The sequence below is a fragment of the Eretmochelys imbricata genome, chromosome 2, assembly GCF_965152235.1.
Source record: "Eretmochelys imbricata isolate rEreImb1 chromosome 2, rEreImb1.hap1, whole genome shotgun sequence".
In the NCBI taxonomy this organism is placed as follows: domain Eukaryota; kingdom Metazoa; phylum Chordata; order Testudines; family Cheloniidae; genus Eretmochelys; species Eretmochelys imbricata.
In genome coordinates this window covers 32,153,027-32,175,387 of record NC_135573.1, presented here as the reverse complement: position 1 = coordinate 32,175,387, position 22,361 = coordinate 32,153,027, and the positions used below count along the sequence as shown (strand labels likewise).

The following is a 22,361-nucleotide window of genomic DNA, read 5'->3' as shown; positions in this document are numbered from 1 at the left end:
GCCCTATGACAGTGTCTTTGATTGAACACAAGACAGAGTCAGTTTGCTGAACATGTGTTTTGTTGAAGTGTGTTTTAATACCCTACATCAGGGAAAACATATTTATGTGACTTGCACAAGTATACGGGATGGATCTGAGAGCCGTAAGTGTGACAGCAGCAAGCTCTAATGCTGAATGAGGTGAACTCCTATTAAAAGGCATGTACCGCAGAAATGTAGCTTTCTGATTAGCATAGTTTTTAGTGACCTCATATTTATTCCTAACTATTGATAGGAAAGGGCTAGCGGACAGCATGGGAACATGCCTCGATTTTCATGTACGTTTACACACCTCTCTCTCTCTCTCTGGCTTCCAAACGTAAAGAAGAGTCAGAATTACACCCCAAGCCCAAGCTGTACAATTCCCAGAGCGGGGGCCGCTACCCCGCTATAACTGCTTGATACGGGTCCGGGCAGTTTCCTCCAACAAGAGGGCACCGAGCTGCTCCGGGCCCAGCACGCTCCGGATGCGCTCACAGGCGGGAGCTGCGCGGCCCGCACTGGCACAGTTCACAGGGGACAACTCGGCTCCGCGCGGCCGGTGGCGGCCAAGCCCGGCGCGAGCGGCGGCGGGAAGCCGGGGGGCCCCGCCCAGGGGCACAAGAGCGCACTGGGCTGGCTGAGCCCGAGCGGCCTGTCGCAGTCACGGCGCCGGCCAGCGCGACGCTAAGGCCGCTGGGTCCCTCCCCTGGACACGCCCTGGGAGAGCAGCCAAGCGCGCGCGACCCCCCCAGCAGCCTCGTCAATGGAGCGGCCAGCGCGCGACCAACCGGCTGCTCCGTGGCGCGCCTGCAGCCCGCGGCGGCTGGCTCCGCTCCCAGCCTGCCTCTGAGGCGCAGCAGGGGCGGGTCCAAGCTCGACCCGCCCCTCTGCCTCCCCACGTGAGGCGCCCATGGCGGTGGCACGCGCCTGCCGTCCCCTGGCGGTGCGCGGCAGGCAGCTCGCGAGCTTCCCAGGGTGAGTTAGGGCCTCAGGCCAGGGGTCCTCCAATTCCTCCTCCTGCCCCGCCCCTTCGCCACGCCGTGTCCCCGCCTTCCGCTGGCGCTGGGGGATGGAGGGGAGACTGGGAAAGGGGCGTGGTCGGAAGGGGCGGGACAGTCGCTGAGGTGACAGGAGGCCGAGCTGGCGGGCACGGGGGGCCATGGCAGCGGCGCAAGATCGCGCGCCTAGCTTTGAATGAGGGGCTCTCGCGCTTGGCGAGGGAAGCGGCTCTGGGTGCGGCGGCGCGCGACGCTCTCGGCTCGAGCTGCCTGGCGCCCTCCGGAGACCCCTCCCCTTCTGGGCAGGTGAGTTAGAGAGCGTGCTGCGCGCGCAGTCCCCCGGTTCCGTGACCGTCGCTCACCCGCTGTCTCGGGCTCTTCTTCCGGGTCCGGTGGCCGGGGCGCAAGGTTCGCGTGCCCCGTTCATCCCCTAGGCCTGTCTCTTCCGGGGGGGAGGGGGGTTGCTGGTCCCTTACTAGCCCCTCCCCTTAACGGCTGCTGCCCTTAGGCAGCTCGATGTAGCGGTGAACGTGCCATCTGTTGGTCTGGGGGCAGCAGGGCTGGAGCTCCCCCCCTCCCCCCAGAAACACCTGCTCAGCATCGCTAGTGCCAGCCTGGCACAGCCTGGGGAGCAGGCTGGACCCCTGTGCCAAGCACAGCCCGTGGACTAGTGGGTGTGCTTCGGTCCGTGGCCCATTGCAGGGCTCCAGCTGGCGTGGCTAGGGGTCTTGTTCTGAGGGACAAGGGAGCATCTGATCTCGAGGTGTTTAGTTGCCATCACCGTTTGTTATTATTGAGTGTCCTTATTTCTGCCTGTTGTGCTTTGTTCCGGTCTCCTTCCCTGTGCCACCCGCAAACTCTGGCATCAGTTGTTGTATAGTGAATGTTGACTTGTAAACTGCAGTGATGACGAGGGTGCAGACTACACCCCAGTTAAATAAAGGGGAATCGGAGGGACCACCCCTCTTGCAGCTTTTGTTTCAGGCAGTCTCTTTGCTGATTTAGGAAGACAGCCATTCTTCCGTGTACAATCATTTCCTGTTTCACAAGTTTCCTTCACAACCATGTCAATGGGAGAACTTAATACATGTATTGGTTTAAAGAAGGCTTTGATTCTGGAGGGTCTGGATACTGGCCAAGAGGTACAATCTGGCTTCTGGGTCAGGTGTTTGATACTATATTTCTGTAGAACAACAGAAATGTAGGGCTGGAAGGGATCTCGAGAGGTCATTTAGTCCAAATTCCCTATGCTGAGGCATGACCAAAGGTAGACCATCCCTGATGGGTGTTTGTCCAAACAATGCACAGAAACCTTCAGTGCTTTGAATTCCAGAACTTCCCTTGGAAGCCTATTCCAGTGCTTAACTATGCTTACAGTTAGAAAGATTTTCCTAATATATAACCCAAATCTCCCTTGTTCCAGATTAAGCTAATTACTTTTTGTCCTACCTTCAGTGGACATGGAAAACAATTGATCACCATCCTCTTTGTAAGAGTCTTCAAATATGTTAAGGGCTATCTGTTTCACCCCTCAGTCTTTTTTTCCCCTCAACGCTAAACATGACCCGTTTTTTTAAGCTTGTCTTATTGTTTGTGCTGCTCTCCTCTGGACTCTCTCCAGTTTGTCCACAACTTTCTTAAAGTGTGGTGCCCAATGCTGGACACAGTACTCCAGCTGAGGCCTTACCAACACTGAACAGAGTTGAATAATTACCTCCCATGTCTTACATACTGCACTCCTGTTAATACACCTCCAGAATATTAACCTTTTTTGCAACTGCATCATGTTGTTGACTTGTGTTAGACTTGTGATCCACTATAACCACCAGAACCTTTTCTGCCTGGTCAGTTATTTCCCCTCTTGTATTTCAGCAGCTGATTTTTAAATCCCTAATTATAGTACTTTGCACTTTTCTTTGTTGAATTTCATCTTGTTGATTACAGCCCAATTATCCAGTTTAATCAGACCATTTTGAATTCTGATCCAAAGTGCTTGAAACTCAGTTTACTGTCATCTGCAAATTTTATAAGCATTCTCTCCACTCCATATTCAAGTCATTGAAAATATTGAATAGTACCAGACCCAGGACTAACCCCTTCGATATCGCACTAGATACATCCTCCCAGTTTGACAGCAAATATTGATAACTACTTTTTGAGTATGGTCTTCTGACTAGTTGTGCACCTACCTTAGTAATTTCATCTAACATAAGAATGGTCCATCTAGCCCAGTGTCCTGTCTTGCAACAATGGACAATGGCAGATACTTCAGAGGGAATGAACAGAACAGGGCAATTATTGAGTGATCTATCCCTGGTCATCCAGTCCCAACATCTGGCTTAGGGACATCCAGAGCATGGGGTTCTGTCTGTGACCATCTTGACTGTTGATGGACGTAGATAAGTCAACATATCTAATTCTTTTTTGAACCAAGTTATATTTTTGTCCTTCATAGCATCACCTAGCAATAAGTTCAACAGGTTGACTGTGTGTTGTGTGAAGAAGTACTTCCTTTTTTGTTTTAAACCTGTTGTCTATTAATTTCATTGGGTGACCCCAGGTTCTTGTGTTTTGTTTAGCCAATGTCATGTAGGATAGTGTGAAAATCAAGATAAATCATGTCTACTGCTTCCCCTATTATCCTCTAGGTGCTTGCAAAATGTCTATTTAATAACTTGTTCGAGTATTATGCAGGTATCAAAGTTTCACTGACTGATCAATAATTCCGCAGGTCCTCTTTGTTTCCCCCTTTGATAGGTGCCATTCTCCAGTCCTCCGGGACTTCAACTGTTATCCATGAGTTCTCAATTGCCTCAGCTAGTTCTTTAAGTACCCTAAGCTTAATTTTGTCAGCCCCTGTCATCCTGAATACATCTAACTTGTCTTGGAACAGTTTACCAAGGGTTGTGTGGAGTATTCATCACTGATAATTTTTAAACCAAGATTGGAGGCTTTTCTAAAATATATGCTCTAGCAATTATTTTGGGGAAGTTCTATGGCCTGCATTATACAGGAGGTCAGATTAGATGATCACAATGGTCCCTTCCTGCCATGGAATCTGTTAATCTAAATAATCTTTAATATGTTCTTCCCAATTATGACTTGTGTTCCTTTACCCTTGTTGTTAATATTAATGTTAAAATTGTGTTCAGTATCAGGTCATCGTTAATCTTTTTGGTGAAGAAGGAAGCAAAATAGGAATTAAACACCTGCCTTTTTAGTGTCATCCGTGATAAGATCTCCTTTCCTGCTAAGTAATGGACTTTCACTTTCTTTCATTTTTCTCTTAATCCTAATGCATTCATATCACCTCTTCTTGTTGCCTTTCATGTCCCTGGATAGAAGTAATTCATTTTATGCCTTAGCCTTTCTGATTTTGTGCTTACATTCTTGTGCTGTTCATTTGTAGTCACTCCTAGCAATTTGTCCATGTTTCCAATTTTTGTAGGGCTCCTTTTTGATTTTCAGGTCATTAAAGAGCCCTCTGTGCAGCCATATTGGTCTCGTTCTATTTTTCCTTTGCATTGGGATAGTGCGCTGTTGTGCCTTTTTATATTGTCTCTCTGAGAAACTGCTAGCTCTCCTGAACTTCTTTTTCCAATGGGATCTTACATACAAGTTGTTAAACTTAGATTTTTTTTTTAAAGTCCACTGGTGCTCTCAGTCCTTTCTTTCCTTAGAATCATGAAGTCTTTCATTTCGTGATCATTTTCACCCAAGTTTCCTTCACTCCTCAGATCTTCAATCAATTCCTTCTCGTTAGAATTAAGTCTAAAATAGTGTCTCATTACTTCCTCCACCGTCTGAAACAAAAAGTTGTCCCCAATCTATTCCAAGAATTTATTGAAGATTTTGTTTTATCATATTATTTTTCCAACAGATGTCTGGGTAGCCGAAGTCCCCCATTACTACCAGGTCTTATGTTGTGGATATTTCTGATATTTGTTTTAGAAATTCCTCATCCACCTCCTCCTCCTGATTTGGAGTTCTATAGTGGACTCCCACCATGATGGTTTTTCCCCTTCTGGCTTCACCCAGAGACTTTCGACTGGTCTGCTTTTCACCTTCTTGTGGGCCTCAGAATAAGTGAATGGATTATTGATGTATAATGCAGCAGCTCCTCCATGTTTTTTCCCTGTCTGTCCTTCCTGACAAGCTATACCCCTCTAAATCAATATTCCTATCATGAAGCTGTGCCATTGTTCTGAAGAATGATAGACTTCTATATAGGATGCTGTTGCAGTTGTAGACTGGTATTTAATGTGGCTCTGATATGTTGTTTAATAATAATACTTAGAAATTATATGGTATTTTCTATCCAGAAATGTCCATGTGCTTAAAAATAGTAATACATTTATACTGCCAGACTCTTAAAAAAAGAATCTAAGGTATTAGTCACCATCGATCACGATTGATTGGTCAATCCCGGAGACTCTCCAAGTCGATTACAATCTCCGGCTGCAGCAGGGCTGCCTGCCCCAGCCCCACATCGCTCCTGGAAGCAGCCAACATGCTCCTACGGGAGGGAGAAAGGGAGGGCGGGGTCTGCACATGCTGCTCCCACCTGCAAGCAACACCCCTGCAGCTTCCATTGGCCAGGAAAAGGGAGCTGAGGCCAATGGGCACTGCAGAGGTGGTGCCTGCAGAGAGGGACAGCATGTGGAGTCATATGCCCCCCCCCCCCCCCAGAGGGCCGCAGGGGCACGTTGGCCCCTTCTGAGAGCAGCGTGGCCATGTGCTGCGCTACTGGCTGGCAGGGTGGGAGAGTGGCTCAGCTCGTGATGGGGAGGAGGTGCCTGAGTGGCAGGCCGGGGGGAGCCTGCCTTAGCCCTGCTGCACCACTGACCAGGAACTAGCAGAGGTAAGTGCCCCCTGGCGGAGCCCGCACCCCAGCCCTGAGCCTCCTTCCAGAGCCAGCACCCCATACCTCGTCCTGTACCCCAATCCCCTGTCCCAGCTCAGAGCCCCCTCCAGAGCCCACACTCCCTCCTGCACCCCAACATTTTGCCCCAGCCTGGAACCTCCTCCTACACCAAACTTCCTCCCAGAGCCCGCACCCCCTCCCGAACCCCAACCTTCTGCCCCAGCCCAGTGAAAGTGAGTGAGGTTGGGGGACAGCGAGCAACGGGGGGGGGGGGAGGGAATTGAGTGGGGGGGGCTTTGGGAAAGGGGCAGGGTAGATCCTGGGTTGCCCTTAAATTCAAAAAGTTATCTTGGGCATAAAAAGGTTGGAGACCACTGATCTAAGGTAACTACTACTATTTTTAGATGTTTCAGTGACTTATCACTTATTTATTTTTAAAAAGATTTTTGTCTTCTAGATAGTCAATAGAAGTAGCAATGTACAAGATAGCAGTTCCTGTCCTAGAGTGTTTACAATGTTCAGCAATCAAAAATAGCAGGCAGAAGTGATGTTGTGACACTTTGAGACACTTTCATCCAGATCAGAAAGGGGTTGTGTTACCACCTCCTCTGTAATCCTGGGTGGTTCTGTCCTGGGTAGCTTTGGCTCAAAGTCCTAGCACCAGCAGCATGGTCACAGCACAATGGGCTCACCGTGCTTTCCATCAGCCTGATTATTCCTTGCCGAGTGAAACCAACAGCTGTTCCAATCCCAAGTCTCTCCTACAGTGTCCAGTCCCTCTCGCTGTACTCTCACAGAAGTTATCAAGTTCATTCTCCAAAGAGACAGAATATACGCCACCCTGTTAGTTTGGCTGGAGATCCACACTTCAGCTTAATACACCACAGTGAGATGGCTTTGTAATAATAATAATAATAATAAAAAAATAACAAAACACTGGTTTAAGTGATTTCAAGTAAGAGTGTAACTTTTCCTATCTCACAAATAAAACAAACCACATTTTTTCTAGTGACTAAAACTTAATTCTAGCAATTTACGATCTTTGCCTAAGCAGTTTCCTTACTTACATCAAGTTATCAGCATCCTTAGTCCTCCAGACCAGGGGGCCCAACTTTCATAGGCTTGAAGGGTGCTTGCTGTCCCCTCATTGATGGATACCAAAATGGCCTTTTGCCTTGGGTTATATCTCCCCAAGTACATTGTCCCTGTTTCACAAGGCATCCAGTGGGTGCTGTCTCCATCACCTATCTGAGTTTAAGGGGTCATCTTTCCCCACTTGCTCACCTGATGGTTTTGATTACGTTGCCTTTAAACATGCTTTTCATTGTCTTTGGTGTCAGTTTCCTTAACTTACATTGGAGACACAGTCAGGCCTGTGAAACAACATTCCTTTGTCTAGGACAGGCTGTGCATAGGCACTGGCTGCCAAACACATTTTAGGAACATATTTCCAGCACACATCTATGGTTCTTTATACACCACCTGTACATACATCACACAGTAATAATGACTAGTGTGTTACCAGTTTGCATAAGACACCTTATACTACACCTTTTAGCTCTGGTTACACTGGGGGGGGAATCAATCTAAATTATGCAACTTCAGCTACATGAATAAAGTAGCGGAAGTCGACGTACTTAGATCGACTTACCGTGGTGTCTGAACTGTGATGAGTCGACTGCTGCCGCTCCCCCATCGACTCTGCCTGCGCCTCTCACGGCGCTGGAATACAGGAGTTGATGGGAGAATGCTCAAGGATTGATTTATCGTGTCTGTCTAGATGCGAAAGATCGACCTTACTGGATCAATCGCTGCCCGCCAATGCGGCGGGTAGTGAAGACATACCCTTAGATACAGATTATGGCAACAGCAAGTTGAGGCAACGAGAGTGAGACCTTATGAGAATTCTGGTAAAGTGAGCCCTCTGCCAGTTGGCATTGAAGGGCTTCCTGGGTAGCAGAAGTATTTTTCTTTATTTTCCAGATGGGGAAATTGAGACTGAGAATTTGAGTGAGTAGTCCAAGGTGATTCTGACAGAATTTGGTCTGTGGAGTCCAAGGGTAGTAAAGTGGATTGCGGGCCAAATCTGGGCCAACAGATGCTTTGAACGGATCCTGAAATCTTATTTGCTTTTTTTTTTTTTTTTTTTTTAATTATTTTCTCTGAATCTGTCTGAATTTGTCTGAATCTGGACCTTGACTATACCTTGACCAAGAAATTTGGATGTTGACAAAAAAATAATTGACTATACCTGCTTGAGTCCAAGTCCTATGCCCAAAGACAGGGGTTGCTAACTTGCGGCTTTTCAGAAGTTAATAAGTGACTCCTTGTATAGGCCCCAACTCCGGGGCTGGAGCTACAGGCGCCAACTTTCTAATGTGCGGGGGGCTGCTCACTGCTCAACCCCTGGCTGTGCCACAGGCCCTGCCCCCACTCCACCCCTTCCTGCCCCCTCCCCTGAGCCTGCAGTGCCCTTGCTCCTCCCTCCTCCCCCGCAGAGTCTGCTGTACGCCACAAAACAGCTGATCGGGGGGAGGAGGAGGCACTGAACAGCGGGGCTGATGGTGGGTGGGAAGCACTGGGAGGGGAAGGAGGGAGGCTGATGGAGGAGCTGCTGACGTATTACTGTGGCTCTTTCGCAATGTACATGGGTAAATTCTGGCTCCTTCTCAGGCTCAGGTTGGCCACCCCTGCCCAAAGAGTTTCCTGTGAGTATTGCAAAGTAAGTTACATATAATTATTCCTGGGGGAATTCTGCACCAAAAAAATAAAACTTATGTGCACAATGTTTTAAAATTCTGCATATTTTATTTGTCAAAATAACACATATAATCACACCAGTTTAAATTATTTTTGGTCATTTGTTTTAAAATACCCTGTCAGAAAGTATGTCGGTAACAATACAGACAATAAAAGGATTCAGGAAAAGTTTTTTGACAAATAGATTCCTTACTAGGCATATTAATACAGAGCTCTGAGTGATAAATGCTTGTTTTGGGCAGTCACATATTCAATATGTGGTAATTCCTGTCCGATCAGGTGACTTCCTTTAATTAACTAGCTATGTATTACAGCCGCTAAGTGCCTACAATAGGGCCGACAAATATAGTAAACTGAGAGAAATTCAGCTTGGAAAATTTACTTGCATCTATTAGCCAGGATGAAAAGTAAGTGCAATGTCATGACTCCCAAGCCAAGTAAACTGTTTTGTACTGTATTTGACCAATTTTTGTACTGTATTTACTTCTGTCAGTGAACTTTCTACTTAATGGTTGTTTGTTAGATGTGCTCTTCCACTGCTATCATACCATCTTTCTGTTCCTGGCTCCATTTCTCTCCATTCCTCTACAGATAAGAATGTATCTTTTCCTGTTCTGTCTTTGTCTTTTTTTTTTTTTTAATTTTGCCTTTTGCTTTATATTTATGTAATATACCTACAGTGTGTTCTCCGTTCTTCCTTCAACTTATTCATTCAATACTATATTAGTCCTTTTTGTGGACTTAAATACTAGGAACACTCCTCCCCAAACACCCACTTAACATCCAGAGGACTAAACCTACTAGCCCAGCAGCTTCCAAAGTGTCTGTCTATAGAGAGCTGGCTGATCATGTACTGCTGACTCTTGTTTCCAGCTAATAACTTGCAGTAAAAGAAGCCTAATACATCAAATATTTCCTAATACTACTTTGCTATGTAAGCAATTGATGTAGTTACATCACTCTGCTATTTGATCACCAATGGTGGAGAGGTATCCCTAGTGATCATAAAGGTAGAAAGGTGATATATAAGATAATCTGTTGAGATGTGGACCACACCGTGAAAATGTCCAGAATATACGGGAGCCAATGTCCAGATAAGAGCTATTATTTGTATTACAACAATACTTAAAGGCCCCAATTGAAATTGGGGCTTTAAGGTGCTAAGTGCCGAACATACACATAGTAAAAAACCAGTCACTTTCCCAAAAAATTTCTAATCTAAATAGACAAGAAAAGAGTGGGGAAATAGTATCCCGGTTTTACAGATGAGGAACCAAGGCACAGAGATTAAGTGGCTTGCCCAAGGTTACACAAGAAAATTGACAAATATGGGAACTAAACCCAGACCTCTTGAGTCCCAGTCCAGTGCTCTAACCACAAGATCAATTTTCTTCACTCTTCCAACTGCTACTAGGCGATGTTAAGATATGAGGATTCCTCCTACCATGGTGCTGTCCCATCATATTGCTCTATTTCTGTACCATTGCCTGTCTAGAAGGTGTCTGATAAACTCAAAATCTCTCCCCCTCTTGCTGGAAAGGAGAATGAGCATTTTCTAACTCCCCTAATATGCCTGATATTATATAAAAACTAAGTTTGCATTCAAGGCAGGAAAAATCAAAGTTAATAGGTTTCAGAGTGGTAGCTGCGTTAGTCTGTATCAAGTACTCCTCGTTCTTTTTATCAAAGTTAATGTTGCTTGTGCATATGAATCCATAGAACAGTTTCAGAAGGGAAGAATTTCCATTGTTACGCTGCAAGCGAATGCATCAAACAAGTCGTTGAAAGGAAATTCTATAAATAACCCATGGCTTTTAATACCTGCTGTTTTTCCATCTACACAAACTGATTGGCAAGTAGCCTCCCCACGAAGAGCAAGTGAGCAAGCATTTCCCTGTTATGTGCTCCTGTAGACTGACTGTACCTGAATGGGATGCCTGACTCAAGTACTAGCCCTTACTAATCAAATACAACCCAGGAGTCAGCTTTGTTATACAAAAATGTGTTCCAGTCCGTGGTGATATTGAGGGACTTTTTTGAAATAATCTAATTGGCAGTGTAAAGTCACTGTCAGAAATAACATTTTAATGTTTCTTATCATGTTAGCCCTCACTTTCCTGCAGTAATAATAGTTAACTATCAGTAGTTTCTGTTGCTAGAGAACTCTGCACTGGTTTGGCTCATACAGCTGCTGAGGGAATGGGGGTTACTGTAACTAGGAGTGGTGATTGGAATGAATGGGTAAAAGAGGAAAACAGAAGAATATTAAGGTCTTCTGTTTTCAGTGGCTCATTTTGAATATGATCAGTTCTGACATAACTGTTGTCTTTGTGTCATGGCAGTGCTCTCAGCCTCTCCTTTCAAGCAGGAAGTGATGTAAAGGTTGCGTATGGTATACAAAAAAGCCCCCACTACAATTTTAGAATGTGAACATTACGCTTTTTGGGAAGGAAGTAGAACAAACAAATTGGGGGTTGTCAAGGGAGAGAATAGCTAGTAATGTCCTCCAAACAGTTAAAATTATAATGAGGTATTTCAACATGGCAATGACATGACTAGAGGATGTACTACACAGGGTGGTCTTTTCAGTGGCTATCGTTGAGCAAGGATATTAAAGGGGCCTTAAAGCCCAGATTTAATATCTCTATGACTCCAAAACAGCTCAGTAAAAGAAGAGAGGTTGTTTTACTAGTCAGATTTCCCAATCCCTTCTAAACTGTGCTTTTTTTTTTTTTTTGGAGGCTGGAGGGGACCTAAATAGAGCACTATAATGTACCTTAGGTCGTGATGGTGCGGTGTTGTATGTGCATGCCAATTCTACCCTCCACACATGGTGGTAATATTGAGGAGGAGTTAAAAGCAAAAAAAATTCTAATCTGCAGAAATATCTGATTTTTAGTAATAAAAATCCAATGACATTAACTAAAGCTAAGCCTTTTAAGCAATGGCTGCACCCAGTGGTTCTGCTTTCTGCATCATGTGTCCTGAGGATTGGTGGAAATACCTGAAATTCTCTGTTATGACAATTTGGGGAGGCTGGACCACCAGAGCTGCTTCAGTATGTTTCTGATGCTGAGTACTTCCTACCAACTGGCCAATAGACGGTAAATGTCAGTTGAAGCCTGTCAGTAAGATGGAAGACAAAGTGTCTCTGTTTGGGCATTAGTGGGCATTAATTCTTCACTGTTGGGATTTCAGGTAGAGGGTGGTTTCTAATTCTGTCATGAAACTAACAACTTCTTACATTTTACAGTTTTTTTCAACACTGATTTATTATGAAGTTTATCGCTATATTCTATTTTCTGCCTTACCTCACTAGATAAAGCTATTTCTGTCATCCCTGTTACTTTGCCCTTTATTCTTTCTCGATCATAACTTTTCCTCAGTCACCACCACCGTATGTCTACTGTTCGTGAGTCATCCTGCCTTGGGGGGGCAGGTGGTTCTTCTTCTTCAACTATTGGGGTCTGCTCCTCAACTCCTGTTACCAGTATGGCATACTGGTTCTTGATCTCGATGGACAGGGGACCCAAGGTGGCAAGCAGACAGTCTCCTCCCCACAGAGCAGGGTTTCTCCTCCTCTGGCTCTGCTGTATTCACATGTAGTTGGCTAGCATCCTCCATCCCAGACATCTCCATGTGCATCTGCCAGTGAAGTCCTCATGCTCCTTTAACCTATGCAGACAAGCCATCTCTTATATACATTAAGAGGAATTCCACAAATGGACACCTCTTATGCCAAGTGGTTCCCCGACCTGGCTTTCTTTGGCAGGGACATGCAGGCGACTTTCCCAGCAAGTCAGGACCAGGGCCTGGATAGAAGCTTCCTGAGTCAGGATACCTCTGTCTGGCAGGCCCTCACCTGTACAGGCAGAGGAAGATGATGTGCCATTTTCCTTCTGTTGAGGGTTCTTCCATGTTGAGTACCTGCAAGTTGACTGATCCTAATTATAAAAGGCCCATTAAAGTGAAACTTGAACAGAAGAAGAAACTGAACTATAATCCTGAGTTTTTCTTCCTTGTTTGCTAGCTATTACAGTTGAAGATCTAAATTTCAACCCCAAATGTGTGTGTTTGGAAGAATCACAGTTGATTGCATAAAAAAATGGAAAATTGTTCAGGGAAAATCACAAAAGACAGGACACTTGCATTGAGGGTGGTGTTAATTTTTAAAAGATCTGCCCACCCAGCTCAGCTTCAGTTGTGTGATTTTTAACACACATTGGATTGGGTAGGCCAGAAAATCGTAATAGGCTGTATGCTAAGAAAGCTCTGTTTGCCGGAAGCTGGTAATGGGTGACAGGAGATGATCACTTGATGATTACCTGTTCCGTTCATTCTCTCTGAAGCACCTGGCATTGGCCACTGTCGGAAGACGGGATACTTGGCTGGGTGGACCCTTGGTCTTACCCAGTATGGCCATTCTTCTATAATGGTGTATTGGTAAGTAGGGCAAATACAGTAGAATGGCCGACATAACTAGTTAGTAGACGAATTGCAAGCTTTTAATTGTGGACCATGTGCGTACTGTTTTCTGTTTTGAGGAGTTGTTATGCTTCCAAAGCAAATGATATCGTATGTGTTTGTGCTTTATTTCACACGATCTTTATGGCATTTTTCAGTGTGATCTGAGTTGTTTCTTTTTCTTCAGAAAAATATATTTTTGGGGGATCGAGGGGAATACTCATATACCCAGGGTTGTAGTGGCTCCTTCCAATCCAAATTCTGCAACTCATGAAAAGAGATTTGTCAGGATCAATTTGGTGTACTCCGTCTAGAGGTTTTGGAGAGACTTGCATTAGTACTATCATAGAATCAGAAAACTGGAAGGGACTTCGAGAGGTCCTCTAGTCCAATCCCCTGCACTTAAGGCAGGACTAAGTATTATCTAGACCATCCCTAACAGGTGTTTGTCCAACCTGCTCTTAAAAATCCCCAATAATGGAGATTCCACCACCTACCTAGGCAATTTATTTCAATGCTTAACCACTCTGACAGTTAGGAAGTTTTCCTAATATCCAACCTAAACCGCCGTTACTTCAATTTAAGCCCATTGTTTTTTGTCCTGTCCTCACAGGTTAAGAAGAACAGTTTTTCTCCCTCCGCCCTGAAACAACCTTTTATGTATGTCAAGGTTCCTCCCCCACTCTGAACTCTAGGGTACAGATGTGGGGACCTGCATGAAAAACCTCCTAAGCTTATCTTTACCAGCTTAGGTCAAAACTTCCCCAAGGTACAAAGTATTCCACCCGTGGTCCTTGGAATGGCCGCTACCACCACCAAACTAATACTGGTTACTGGGGAAGAGCTGTTTGGACGCGTCTTTCCCCCCAAAATACTTCCCAAAGCCCTGCACCCCACTTCCTGGACAAGGTTTGGTAAAAAGCCTCACCAATTTGCCTAGGTGACTACAGACCCAGACCCTTGGATCTTAAGAACAATGAACAATCCTCCCAACACTTGCACCCCCCCCTTTCCTGGGAAATGTTGGATAAAAAGCCTCACCAATTTGCATAGGTGACCACAGACCCAAACCCTTGGATCTGAGAACAATGAAAAAACATTCAGTTTTTTACAAGAAGACTTTTAATAGAAAATAGAAGTAAATAGAAATGAAGAAATCCCCCCTGTAAAATCAGGATGGTAGATATCTTACAGGGTAATTAGATTAAAAAACATAGAGAACCCCTCTAGGCAAAACCTTAAGTTACAAAAAAGATACACAGACAGAAATAGTTATTCTATTCAGCACAATTCTTTTCTCAGCCATTTAAAGAAATCATAATCTAACACATACCTAGCTAGATTACTTACTAAAAGTTCTAAGACTCCATTCCTGGTCTATCCCTGGCCAAGCACAGCATACAGACAGACACAGACCCTTTGTTTCTCTCCCTCCTCCCAGCTTTTGAAAGTATCTTGTCCCCTCATTGGTCATTTTGGTCAGGTGCCAGCGAGGTTACCTTTAGCTTCTTAACCCTTTACAGGTGAGAGGAGCTTTCCCCTGGCCAGGAGGGATTTCAAAGGGGTTTACCCTTCCCTTTATATTTATGACAATGTACTTGAAAACTGTTATCATATCCCCTCTCAGTCTTCTCTTCTCCAGACTAAACAAACCCATTTTTTTCAGTCTTCCCTCCTAGGTCATGGTTTCTAGACTTTTAATCATTTTTGTTGCTCTTCTCTGGACTTTCTCCAATTTGTCCACATCTTTCCTGAAATGTGGCATCCAGAACTGGACTCACTACTCCAGTTGAGGCCTGATCAAGCATGGAGTAGAGCGGAATAATTACTTCCCGTGTCTTGCTTACAGTAGTCCTGCTAATACATCCCAGAATGATATTTGCTTTTTTGGCAACAACGTTACACTATTGACTCATATTTAGTTTATGATCTACTATGACTCCCAGTTCTCTTTCCGCAGTACTCCTTCCTAGGCAGTCATTTCCCATTTTTAATGCGTGCAACTGATTGTTCCTTCCTAAGTGGAGTACTTTGCATTTGTCCTTATTGAATTTCATCCTATTTACTTCAGACCATGTCTCCTGTTTTGTCCAGATCATTTTGAATTTTAATCCTATCCCCCAAAGCACTTGCAACCCCTCCCACCTTGGTATAGTCTGCAAACTTTGTAAGTGTATTCTCTATGCCATTATCTAAATCATTGATGAAGATATTGAACAGAACCGGACCCAGAACCGATCTCTGCGGGACCCCACTTGTTATGCCCTTCTAGCATGACTGTGAACCACTGATAACTACTCTCTGGGAACGATTTTCCAACCACTTATGCATCCACCTTATAGTAGCTCCATCTAGGTTGTATTTCGCTAGTTTGTTTATGAGAAGGTCATGCGAGACAGTATCAAAAGCCTTACTAAAGTCAAGAGACATCACATCTACCACTTGACCCCCATCCACAAGGCTTGTTATCCTGTCAAAGAAAGCTATCAGGTTGGTTTGTCAGGATTTGTTCTTGACAAATCCATGCTGATTGTTATTTATCACCTTATTATCTTCTAGGTGTTTGCAAATTGATTGTTTAATTATTTCCTCCATTATCTTTCCGGGTACAGAAGTTAAGCTGACTGGTCTGTAATTCTCTGGGTTGTCCTTATTTCCCTTTTTATAGGTGGGCACTATATTTTCCTTTTTCCAGTCTTCTGGAATGTCTCCCATCTTCCATGACTTGTCAAAGATAATTGCTAATGGCTCAGATATCTCAGTCAGCTCCTTGAGTATTCTAGGATGCATTTCATCAAGCCCTGGTGATTTGAAGACATCTAACTTGTTTAAGTAATTTTTGACTTGTTCTTTCCCTATTTTAGACTCTGATCCTATCTCACTTTTACTGGTATTCACTATGTTAGATGTCCAATCGCCACGAACCTTCTTGGTGAAAACCGAAATAAAGAAGTCATTAAGCACCTCTGCCATTTCCCACCTCATTGAGTACTCTGTCCTTGGTCTTCCTCTTCTTGCTTCTAATGTATTTGTAGAATATTTTCTTGTTTCCTTTTATGTCCCTAGCTAGTTTGATCTCATTTTGAACCTTGGCTTTTCTAATTTTGTGTCTACATATTTTTGTTGTTCATCCTTTGTAATTTGACCAAGTTTCCACTTTTTTGTAGGACTCTTTTTTGGAGTTTTGAATCATTGAAGATGTCCTGTTTAAGCCAGGATGGTCTCTTGCCATACTTCCTGTCTTTCCTATGCGGTGGGATGTTTTTCTCTTGTGCCCTTAATAATGTCTCTTTGAAAAATTGCCTACTGTCTTCAATTGTTTTTACCCTTAGATTTGCTTCCCATGGGATTTTACCTGCCAATTCCCTGAGTTGGCTAAAGTCTGCCTTCTTGAAATCCATTATCTTTATTGTGCTGTTCTCCCTCCTACCATTCCTTAGGATCATGAACTCTACCATTTCATGATCACTTTCACCCAAGTTGCCTTCCACTTTAAAATTCTCAACCAGTTCTTCCATATTTGTTAAAATCAAATCTAGAACAGCCTTCCCCCCACCCCCAGTAGCTTTCTCCACCTTCTGAAATAAAAAATTGTCTCCAATACATTCCAAGTACTTTTTGGATAATCTGTGCCCTGCTGTGTTATTTTCCCAGCAGATGTCTGGGTAGTTGAAGTGCCCCATCACTACCAAGTCCTGTGCTTTTGATGTTTTTTTAGTTATTTAAAAAAAGCCTCATCCACCTCTCTGAGATGTGATGGTTTCGGAGATGTTTTAAACTGGTTTAGCCAATGCCAGGGTTCTAGCCCAGTTAAGTGACTTGGTTACAGCACAATCCTGTCCACAATACATATGTTGACAGTGTAATTACCAGAGGGACATCCATGTCTGTAGTGTAAATAGGTGGTCTGTTAGGATCGTTCTTTCTTATGATGGTAGAGTCAATTGCTCCAAGTGGCATCATGCTCCCCAAGGGCCAACTTCTGTGATTAAAGTTCCTATTGAAGTTCACAGGAACTGTGTGAGCAACCAATTACATGTTTTGGCTGCAGCTACCTGTTTCAATAATAATCGTATCTAAAATAGACTGGTTATATAGAATTATATTACAGTTATTTTTATACTGACAGGAAACTGACAGACACGTTCTCTCATATTTATGTGATGGTATTCTTATATTTTTTTTTGTTTGCTTGAGTACCCCGGGCCCCACCTTTTTCCCCCTGGTAATATGTTTGAAGAACTTGTTATATGACTACTACAATGTCAATAAAATGTCATAATGGATGACAAATAGTACGTACATAATGTGTATTGTGCATTGACTCTCTCCTCACTGGTGTAACTCCGTTCAGTGGAGTTACTCTTGATTTACTCATGGGTAACTGAGAAGCTAATCAGGCCTAAAAGCTATGTAAAGATATTATGCATTTGGGGTATTTTTATTTTAATGTTTATTTTAATTTATTTATTTTACAGGCAAAGTTTCTCGTCATGGCCATCACACAGTTCCGGCTTTTTAAAATTTGTACTTGCCTGGCAGCAGTGTTGTCCTTCATTAAGAGGCTAATATGCAGGTAAATAACATGGTTTCATGTATTAAACTGCCTAGTCTTCTTTTGTTTAAATTACAAGTTGTTTCTAATCTTTCCTCCTTGCTTTACTCATTTGCATAGTTCTTAACTGCAGAACAAAGCCTAGTTGAATGATAGTTAAACTGTATTCAAACTGTTCATCTTGATGTTCATTTGACATTCAAAATTATGTAGTGCTGTAATGTGAGTAATTGGACTAAGTTCTACAGCTGTGTGTATACCATATGGTTTATAAAACAACAATACTGGCTGTGTCTTATGCCTATTTTTAACTTTTTTTTTAAAGCATGTTTTGAAAGTTGTTTCCTAAAAGCGTATCTGAAAAATCTGTTCTCTGAATTTCTGGAAGAAAAATCCCACTTTTTTTAGCTGAAAACCTCCTTAGAGCAAAGCATACACTTACCAGCTCTCAGGGTTTTTTAAAATTGCAATATCAAGTCCACAATTGTTTGTCACTAGCTTTCCATTATAGACTTAATTGTGACCCTTCCACTTTCGTTTGCCAAAACCAAACCAGTCTATCTGAAGCTCCTCAAATGGCCTTCTGCCCATTAAGGGCTTTTTTAAAACTTGGGGGTAAATTGTACAGGTCTGTAAGAGATGAGCCTAAAAACCAGTTAGAATTTAGTTGAAGAAAATTGTAAAATGTTGTTTCTTTGTGAAATGTCGTATCTGAAAAAGTACTGGTTTAGATACTTAAAATTTGGCTTCTGCTGTCCTCATGACACCTAGGTTTTCTGGCTGTCTCATTGTTAACAGTTCAGGGAAAACCTCTGCTTAATATGAATTTGCAGTCAAGAAAGTAAAGAAAACGTTAGGATGCCTCAGCATTGGGATGGAAAGTGTGGGGGAGAAAAACTCAGTAGAATCATAGAATATTAGGGTTGATAGAGACCTCAGGAGGTCATCTCGTCCAACCCCCTGCTCAAAGCAGGACCAACCCCAACTAAATCATCCCAGCCAGGGCTTTGTCAAGCCTGACCTTAAAAACCTAAAAGGATGGAGATTCCACCGCCTCCCTAGGTAGCCCAGTCCAGTGCTTCACCACCCTCCTAGTGAAATAGTGTTTCCTAATATCTAACCTAGACCTCGCCCACTGCAACTTGAGACCATTGCTCCTTGTTCTGTCATCTGCCACCACTGAGAACAGCTGAGCTCCATCCTCTTTGGAATGCCCCTTTAGGTAGTTGAAGGCTGCTATCAAATCCCCCTTACTCTTTTCTAAAGACACTAGGTATGTCCCCTCTTGGAATAGTTTTCATATCTGGTCACTGCAGCTAAAAAGAAATATAGTGAAAAGTGTGTGGGGCGGGGTATCAAAGATAGATGACAAAAATGACAAAGTATGGAAAAAAATTTTTATATAAAAGAGATTGAAAAGACAGGGGCTGTGCTTTAGAGAGGAAGTAAATAAGAGGGGACAGGATAAACATATACAAAAGAACAAATGGTATAGAGAAGGTAGATCAGACATTTCTTTTTACCTTTTCTCCTAATACAAGAATGAGAGTCATTCAGTTGAATTGATAGAGATCAAATTTAAAATTGATAAAAGGAAACACTTTTTCACACCACACAAAATTAGCCTTTGGAACTCATTCCTACCCTACTTCATTGAGACCAATGGTTAAGCAGGGTTCAAAAAAGGATTGGACATGTGTATGACTAATGAGAACATCCAGAGTTATTTTGGGAAGGAAATAAAAAATAAAGAAAACCAGGAGAAAAGCGAGAAACCCTCATGCTTCAAGGCATGAGCCAACATCTGACAACAGGATAAGGAAGAAACTGTCTCTGAGCATTGTCTAAGGGTTTCTTGCACCTATTTCTGAAATAGGTGATGCTTGTCACTGTTGGAGACAGGATAGTAGTCCAGCTAGAGCAATGATTATTTTCCCATATCTTTTGGAGCAGAGTCTTTTAGAGTTTGGAAAAGGTTTAGAGCAGTTTGCAAATTTAAACTTCAAGGAAAGTAAAGAAATCAGTCTTTTTTTTTTTTTTTTTTTTAAAAGAAATAAACTTATGATGTTTTACAAGCACGCTATGTTCAGAAACCTCATAGGGTTCCTGGCTAGGTTTCATGCAGACCTTTAGCTGTGCAGGAGCAGAGTGAGGCAATGAAGCCAAAAGTCTCTGGTTCTATAGTTTATAATCTCTGGTGTCTTTCTCTCAACATGCTGGGTTTATAGCAAGACCAGAGAGCCACTAGGATTGGGGTTCCTGCAAAGTTTATAAAACTCCTGAAATGGCTAAATACTTGCCTAGAAATGTTTTGTGGATTCTGCAGGAATAGAGCTTCTGATGAAATTTCCGTTTTCTCCCTGATCGAAGTGGTTATCTTCTGGGGAAAGACTTCTGTAATCCCTCCACTCGCTTCTGCTATGCATGAATTCATGTAAGCTTACTCCTCTATACATAGGTTTCAGAGTAGCAGCCGTGTTAGTATCCGCAAAAAGAAAAGGAGTACTTGTGGCACCTTGGAGACTAACAAATTTATTTGAGCATAAGCTTTCATGAGCTACAGCTCACTTCATCGGATGCATTCAGTGGAAAATGCAGTGGGGAGATTTATATACATAGAGAACATGAAACAATGGGTGTTACCATACACACTGTAAGGAGAGTGATCAGGTAAGGTGAGCTATTACCAGCAGGAGAGTGGGGGCAGGGGTGGAGGCGGGACACCTTTTGTAGTGATAATCAAAGTGGACCATTTCCAGCAGTTGACAAGAACATCTGAGGAACAGTGGGGGGGCAGGGGGGAATAAACATTATTTAACCCAGATTAGGAGGCTGATATATATATTCATTAATTTGTATGTGAAAATATGATATACATGATTTTAAAAAAAAATCAGTACAAGGTCAATTTAAAATGGTGTTTGGGGGAAAAAAAATCCTAAAACAAAACAAATAACTCTATACAAGTTCTAGTACGAAAATGTCCAGGCCAAAGCTTTTTGGGAAATCCTCAACTCAAAATCTAGTCAGTTTAAAAAAGAGCTTGTTTAATGTTAAGTATTTTTCTCACTCCTTTTGCTGTGTGAGTCTCACAAAAAGGGAAATTAACTAAACAAAAATGCTTTCACATGCACATGTCAGCATAGAGGAAAAAATAGAGAAAAACATCTTTTAATTTCTCTATTTATAATAAGATTAGGAGCTACTTGTAGCAATAGTAGGTGCAGTACTTTCGAGAGAAGTTTGATTTTTCAAGGCCCTGATCCTAAAAACATATGCTTAACTTCACTCGTGTTGTAGTGAAATTGATTGGACTACTCATATGTTTAAAGTTAAGCGTTGTTTGTTTGCTTGTTTGTAGGATTGAGGCCTAAATTGACAGTGTCCTTTTAAGATACTTAAGGATGTAAATAGATATGTAGTTATTTTAAAACAGTATAATGTGCATTAGTTTTTTTATTTTTTTTAAATTGAGTTGGAACACTGCCTGATGATACTCTTTAAATAAAAACAACTAAATATCAGAAAGTCTGGAAGTGCTCAGTCAAGTTCCAGCCTTTATTCTAGTTTCCTGACTTTCAAAAGCTTGATTTAAAAAAAAAAAAAAAAATTGTTTGTAACTGTGACATTGAAATTGATCAATATCTATTCACAATCTTATCTCTATTGGGTTGTTGGGGTTTTGTTTTGTTTTTGTTTGTTAATCATTATTGTGGGTGAAACCCCTGTTGCTTTCTTCATCAGTTCTTGTGCATTGATCTTCACCGTTGGGTTGGATTATTTTTTCCAATAGACTGTGAAAGCTACCACAGTCGCAAATCTGGTTTTTCCCAGATCATAGACACCCAACTGCTGTGAATGGTAGGGAGCAACTACATGTACAAGTTCTAGTAAACACATTTTAAATGCTAAGGCCTTGATTCTGCAAAGAGAAACATATGCATGGACCCCTGCATCTATGCAGAGTCCCTTTGAAGTTGGTGGGGCTCTGCATGGAGACAGGAGTCCATCCCATTCAGTTGCCTTTGCAGTATTGAGACCTAACATAATTAGTTTTACTGAGAATCAGTGTATTTTGTGGGATTTTTGTTTGTGTTCCATAAGCCAAGCTTAATTATATACATCAGGAGAAGTCAATTATTTTTGTCAAGGTCCAGACTCCAGAGAAAATAATACAACGATGATGATGATAATAAGTAAATAAAAGATTTGGTCTGCCTGTTGACTCCCCCTGATGTACAGTGCTAGATTCACCACTCACCATTCATCCAAACTATTATTCCATACACTGATGATCATAGAGAGGGCCAAAGCATTTAAAGAAACTCTCCGCTTCTTTAAAGTTTGAATGGTTGAAGAGGTACTAACACAATTAAGGATGGATTGGTAATACTGATAAGTCAAGAGTCCAGTGCTCTGGTTTTTGTTAGTCCCTTTAGTACTGTGTTGCTACTTGAGATTAGATGTAGGTGGAAGCATGTTTTAAATGTTCTCTTCCTTCGCTGCATCCTATTCTCTCAGCAGGAGTGAGTCTTGTAATCCAAGAGTGACATTTCAATCGGAAAAACCCTCAGGATTTGTGCTGAGCCTGTGGGCCTTGTGGAAATTCAATGCACACAAGCAGGAAAATGGGGATGCACTTCCATCACTTACAAGTATGTCTAGAAGGGCGTTTAAATTAGATTGTAGTGATGTTTGG

General features: G+C 42.7%; 1 protein-coding gene across 6 annotated transcripts in view; it reads left to right on the top strand.

The window, feature by feature from the left end:
- The first annotated feature begins 1,124 nt into the window (after positions 1-1,124).
- EBAG9 (estrogen receptor binding site associated antigen 9) overlaps positions 1,125-22,361 on the top strand; it is a 41,590-nt gene continuing 20,353 nt past the window's right edge. For 2 of the 6 annotated variants that reach the window (XM_077809868.1, XM_077809866.1), the window contains exons 1-3: positions 1,125-1,325; positions 17,586-17,683; positions 22,184-22,317. In XM_077809868.1, the coding sequence (XP_077665994.1) occupies positions 17,601-17,683; positions 22,184-22,317 (217 nt within the window). In that variant the 5' untranslated portion in view covers positions 1,125-1,325; positions 17,586-17,600. Of the gene's footprint in view, positions 1,326-17,585; positions 17,684-21,505; positions 21,524-22,183; positions 22,318-22,361 lie in introns of those variants that run through there. The other 4 variants (XM_077809867.1, XM_077809870.1, XM_077809872.1 and 1 more) reach the window with 4 other exon arrangements.